The sequence below is a fragment of the Mytilus trossulus genome, chromosome 11 (genome assembly GCF_036588685.1).
Source record: "Mytilus trossulus isolate FHL-02 chromosome 11, PNRI_Mtr1.1.1.hap1, whole genome shotgun sequence".
Taxonomy (NCBI): Eukaryota; Metazoa; Mollusca; class Bivalvia; order Mytilida; family Mytilidae; genus Mytilus; species Mytilus trossulus.
Window position 1 is genome coordinate 1,247,671 of NC_086383.1, and position 6,311 is coordinate 1,253,981.

General features: G+C 30.1%; 1 protein-coding gene across 5 annotated transcripts in view; it reads left to right on the top strand.

Annotated features, from left to right (window-relative positions):
• The window catches only part of LOC134690618 (solute carrier organic anion transporter family member 5A1-like), a 40,964-nt gene extending 35,099 nt beyond the window's left edge, over positions 1 to 5,865 (top strand). For all 5 annotated transcript variants that reach the window (XM_063550588.1, XM_063550587.1, XM_063550590.1 and 2 more), the window contains 4 exons: positions 266 to 330; positions 948 to 1,076; positions 1,973 to 2,070; positions 2,477 to 5,865. In XM_063550588.1, coding sequence (XP_063406658.1) covers positions 266 to 330; positions 948 to 1,076; positions 1,973 to 2,070; positions 2,477 to 2,734 — 550 coding nt within the window. In that variant the 3' untranslated portion in view covers positions 2,735 to 5,865. The remainder of the gene's footprint in view (positions 1 to 265; positions 331 to 947; positions 1,077 to 1,972; positions 2,071 to 2,476) is intronic.
• Positions 5,866 to 6,311: the final 446 nt, after the last annotated feature.

A 6,311-nucleotide genomic window follows, 5' to 3' on the forward strand; every position in this document is an offset into this window, starting at 1 on the left:
GGGATTTGGGATCTAAAATATAGGCATTATGGTATTGACCTTTTGTTATATTTTGTGAATGCTAGTCATGATATTTTTAAAAAAACATTTTTTTGCTTCGAAAAGAAAGATTAAAAATAGTGAAAAACAATGACAAAAATTTTTCTTCAGTAAATCTTCTGTAAAATAGTCCCCACAAAGTTTGGAAAGTGATACTGATTATGTGTTGATATTGATATACATTCATGATACTGTATGCCTTTGTCTCAATATTTTTATTTTGTAGGTCTGTTCATGAAGAAGAAAAGAGTTTTGCTTTGGGCTTACAGTTTGTGATATTGAGACTGTTTGGTAAGAATTCTGCAAAATTTTTGATTTTTTTTTTAAATGAACTGTGACGCCATCCTCCCTTAAATATTTTGTTTAGAATTTATCTTTATTAACCATATGCTTCACTTTTCAATAAAATTTACAATATTCATTTAATATCTTTAAATATCATTTCTTGAGGAGTGCATATACATATCCTTTAGATTAACTTTCATCATTGAAGTATCAAAAACACACCTTTACTGGCCTTTTATTCATGTTTCTGGCTCTACTCCATTAATTATTACATTTAGTTTTAAAAAAAGAAATTGTACTATTTGGTAAGCCCAAAATGTATTCTTTTCTGATTAAGCCTTTATTCCTGCTTCTGTCATGTTTGAAAATACAATAAATACTTCAATATAAAAATAAAGAGATGTGTGGTATCATTGCCTATTCTCTAGAGTTCAAACATCTTAGATAAAACCAATTATGGGTCACTTTAAGGCCTTCAACAATGAGAAAAAAATGCTACTGTTTAGTCACCCATGAAAAACTTGAATTCTAATGAGAAAACTATCTGCCTAATTTATAGAAGTGAATAAGGATCCATGTTTGGTTTAGGATGAGAAATTAAATGTTTTTATTTTTATTTTCAGCCTATATTCCAGCTCCTATCATGTTTGGTAATACCATAGATACCTCATGTCTCGTTTGGAATACGAAGTGTGGAAATCATGGTTCATGTTTGTTGTATGATATTGTACAGTTTAGATATAAATATGTTGGTATGTAATTATATAATTTAGCTAGTGAAATCATGGTTCATGTTTGTTGTATGATATTGTACAATTTTGATATAAATATTTTGGTATGTAATCATATACTTTAGCTAGTGAAATCATGGTTCATGTTTGTTGTATGATATTGTACAATTTAGATATAAATATGTTGGTATGTAATATATATATTAGTAAAACCAAATAAACAGATCATTCTTGTTATGCTATCTGTATAAGTGCATCAAAAAGAATAAATAACCACTTATTTGTAGGCAGAATAATTAAAAAATATAAGTTAAATATGAAGACAAGTAAGAAAATCGATTAGAAAGAAAACAAAATGATTGATCCAATAATTAAAAGATAATGAGAGAAGCAGCCTAAGGGAGATAAATCATTTTCAGTAATAAATAGAACAGCTTTCAAACTGGTTCTTACCAGCTGTAGAAATGTTTTGATAAATATTGAAGGTTTTCATTTGCAGGCAATTTTATTGGAATATTAGTTGACTTCATAGTTTTTCATTGTGTATTATTTAAGTCTAGATGAATCAGCTTGTAATGAATTCAGATAAAAAGAAAAGGCACCAAAATATCACAATTAAAAAAAAACCAACGATGATACCATAACATAGAATAAAAGATACAAAAGAGTCTACATAACATGTCATAGAAAATTTAAAACCGAAACAATACGAACACCACCAAAAACCTGAGGATAATCTTGGATGCTGTGGAAGTACGAAGTGGAACATATATGCAGTCAATTTTGGTGAAGATATTCAATATCAATCAATCAATCACAGTGGTGTCATTAAAGTTTTCCTGGGCTACATTATATTTCACTTTTAGTGCTGTGTTTTGATTTATAGTTCTAACTTTCCTCCTTGATTTGTTTTTCAGGTGTTTCAGCTGGTCTGAAGTGTCTAGGTGCTATATTATTTTTCTCTGTATGGGTACTGATGTATATAAGAGACAAAGAAGACACAGGAACCATAACAGTTAGTTTTATTTACAAAAACAAAGTCTTTTGGGGGGATATTTTTTTCACATTTTGCCTTTTCTAGCAGATTTGACATGAAGCTTTGTTGGTGTACTGATTTTAAAAATAGCCATGTTTAACACATTTGCAATGTTTATATTAACATGTTGTATTTTTCTGGAAGCAAAAGTTTGCCTGAATCTGCATGCAAAGACAAAATCATCTATTAAAGGGTTATTTTATATTATGAACATAGCACTTTTTGAGGGGCTTAATGATTCAGGAAACTTAAAATACATTTGAATTTGAAATTAATGTCATTGAAAATTTAATTCTTCAAAAGGCGTAGATAAATCAATACTGCAAAATTTGTATAAAACCCTAGAGATTTCAGTATTCTTGATTTTCTTTTTTCATTTTTGCAGGTGAGAGATATTTTTAATTCTGTGTCTTCAGTAGAAAGGATGGATTTGGATTATGACCAAAGACATTACAAACATCCAAAAGACAAAAAAAGTGAAGTCAAACATTCAGGTGATGGTGAATCTGACAAGCAGTTCAGTGAACCGGATCAGTGGAACAGGAAGTTAAAATATCGGCACAAGAGTTCTGAAGCTGGAGATGATGTTCCTTGTGAGCCAACTGTCTTTTCCTCAATGCTTGATACAGAATCTACAGTGTGATTTACGGAGCTTTCAGACCCTATTGTTTCCTAAGTGCTTGTGTATATTTTAGGTTAAATATTTGTTCAAATGTAAGATGTTTGTATTTTTGCAGTTTGATTTTGTAACTTTGTCAAATTGTGCATGAAGTTATTTTTTGGTTGGTGTCTTTCACCTGTGAAGTTGAAATAAACTAAAATTTTGAATACTAAAACAAAAGTTTTAAATATGTAACACAGTAACAAGTCATGATACTTTCACATTTTTTTTTTAAATTGTTTTAATAAATATATATATATGATATTTTAGTTATGTGCAATTTAGGTTTGATTTTTGAGTACTGGTACATAATATTGCAACCCTGTAGAAGCAAAGGGGGCATTAATTGAATTATTGATTGATTGTTGGTTGCTTTACGCCGCATTAGCACAAGGCTATATCACGGCAAGTGGGCATTAAGTGTAATCCTAGTTTGTCTGTACGTCTGTTTTTCCTAATATTAGTTTAACATTCTCTAACTTAAGTTTTATGAAACTTGTACACAATGCTTATTACAATTTACCACAAAGCACATATCAAGTTTGTATGTGGGTAGCGTTCCTCTTACCATTATTTATCTGTGTTTGCAGGCAGGAGCATCATCTGTGTCCCATGGACATATTCTTCATTTATTTTAAATAGACTTAATAAATCCTATTCCTTATCATTAAAGACAAAATATCTTCTGTGCTTGAAAGAGAATAAACATATATATATATATTCTTTGATTTTTTAATTTGTGCACCCACCAGATTTATTTATGACAAAACATATAGATATAAAACTATAATATTACAGTATATAGTTTTTCATTATTATTTTTTTTGAAGGAGTAAATATTTTTAAGTTATTAAAATTGTATTTGAATAGGAGTTAGGTGAACTTGATTTATTATAGAATTGTGATTAAAAGAGGTTATATAATATAAACTGGATGCTAAAGTTGAGGTGTGAAAATATTTTTATGTTATTTATTGTAAAAGAAGTTGTTGCAAAATATCAATGCAAGATGTAATTTATTGTTGGGCCAAAATTAAAAATATGTTTGTTTCCCCTCCCCACACCCGGGTCAAAAATAACCCCCTGGGTAAAAAAATTGGAAATTATTTTTTTCCTGAAAATAATTTGTTTCCATTTCTGGAAAGTGCTTGAAAGTAGAAGGATTGATAATTTAAATAAATTCACTCAAAATTGAGCACAAACAACTGATAAGTGGCCTGGACTGGACAAGTCAAACCATTCATGTGACCCAGTTAAAAAAGAAAAGAAAAAAAGAACCTGCCTTCCTGGTCTGTTTACAAAGGGTAGACCCGGGGGAGGGGAAACAGACATTCTATTAAATGTGGCCTTGTTGGAATCAAATATTAGCCAAAATATGTATCAGTATTGCTAAGGATGATAATTGTTTTTATATTGCATATGTTATTTTGTATTGTTTTGTAGAATTAGAAACAGGAATGTCCAGTTATCTGTGATGATATTAAAAAACAACTTGAATCTTTAATTTTGGCATTTCATGTATATTTTTTAAGGAAGTTGGAATGGCAAGGTGTGGTAAATGTTTAAATTTACAAGGATTATCAGTTTTTCTGCAGAATGTCTGTCACCCTGTTTCTCTCTCCATGTTGTTGGCTTCTTCCACTAATGAAAACTTTTTTTCTTATGACATAGCAAGGGTCAGTGAAATGGGCATTAAAATTTTTTAAAATAAGAAAGTTTAACTGATATAGATTTGAATCCTGGAATTCTTTTCACACCAGTGTTTTTAACTTCGTCAGATCCAAGGACATTCATGATATTATTTCAAACTCCAAAATTTAAGTGCATCAGAAGCAAGTACAACTTTTTCAAGGTTGTGCTTGACCTTTCTCAAGTTAGACTTTTCCTGACCTTGAAGTGAGGGGGGATAGGACCTTTATTGTGACTCTGGGATCGGGTTTTTTTAAGCTTGGGATTGACCCTTTCGGGATCCGAGAATTTTTTATTCAAATTTCTGAACCTTGGGATTTCGTGTTATTAAGTCAGGGATTTCAGGATTTCGTGTTTTTAAGCCTGGGATTTCTGGATCAGGACCCCTCCTATCCCCCCTTTGAAGTGAGCATGGTTTCCATAAAAGCAAAAAGTGATCAAATTTATTTCTGGTCAGTTGTTTTTAATAACAAAATGCATTTTGTTTTTTACCAAATCTAGTCATAGATGGAAGCCTGTGTTCAAATATTAGTCAAGCAGTCCAGCTGTTAAACAAATTTTGCATTCAGCATATTTCAAAATTGTCAAAATATGTGTTCATGTATAGTACTGTAAATTCAGAAATTATTGCTATTTTAGGGAAAGCTTCATACATATACACTAGAAACATTAATTTTTGATTGGTTAAAATTTCATTGTTTTTTTTTACATAGTAAATGGAAGTGATCTTATATGCAGGTTAAATTTTCATGGTGTTTTGGATATATTCTTTCCACAAAAGAAACGAAATTAAATCCTTTGTAAATTTAGTTGTTTTGGATCATATAATCAAATACTTAGTTACTTAAAATATTTTGAAACTAGAGTATAATACAATGTATGTATAATTGACCCTGTTGGTATTTGTTTTTGTTGTCTTTCATTGTTGTGGAGAAACAGCATTATATAGGATAATATATCAATTTGTTATTGACTTTTATAAATTTGATATGCAGAATATATTGCAGGTAGTTTCTTTATAGATAATTGTAAATAATATCTCACCTGACCATTTATCCATTTATTAATACAAATGTAGCTTGTTGACATTGTTGTGGGTCTCATTGGGGTCTAAGCTTGATGCAGGATTGCCGATTTATCATAAGCGAGAAATGTGAAAGTCAAATTATTGTGTCGTGAAAATGAGAAATGAGCTCTTGCAGGAACCGGGAAATGACAAAAAAAATAGAATTGCTTACGCACATAGTGTTAGCAGGATACGGGAATCTAACAAAACAGTAAGTGGGATCCGGGATCGACCCCCCAATGAGACTCCCATTGTCATTTTTGTAACTACCGTGAATTTATATATTTTCATTGGTATTATTTTTCATGTTGGGTAAAACTTGCATATTTGTCGATATTTGATTTTTGTGGTTTTGCCAATTTCTAATTTATTGCACCTTTGAATAATGGTTCACCTGTTTCCTTGAAACCCACAAAAATAATAATGAATCCACAGTATAAACTATATTGTGAACAACAAATAGCTATCACATATTTAATTTTGAGATCATTTGCTGATGTTGCTAAATAGTTTAGGTCAGAATGGTTTACAGGAAATTATTTTTTTCCTGTTTTGTTTCAATAACTGTGAAAATAATAGTTTGTTTGTTCTTTAAAATGTTTTTCATATATCTAAAAGAAATATTGACTTGAATGCACTTACAATGCAATTTTTCATACAACTCATATTTACGAGATTCATAACTCGTCAAAATAGTTGATTTTATGTCCCATGGTGGACAAAAATGTTCCTTGTCAAGAATAGTTTTAAAGGAATTTAATAGACTTTCAAAGATCTGCCAATAGCACAATAAGTTTTTGGATTT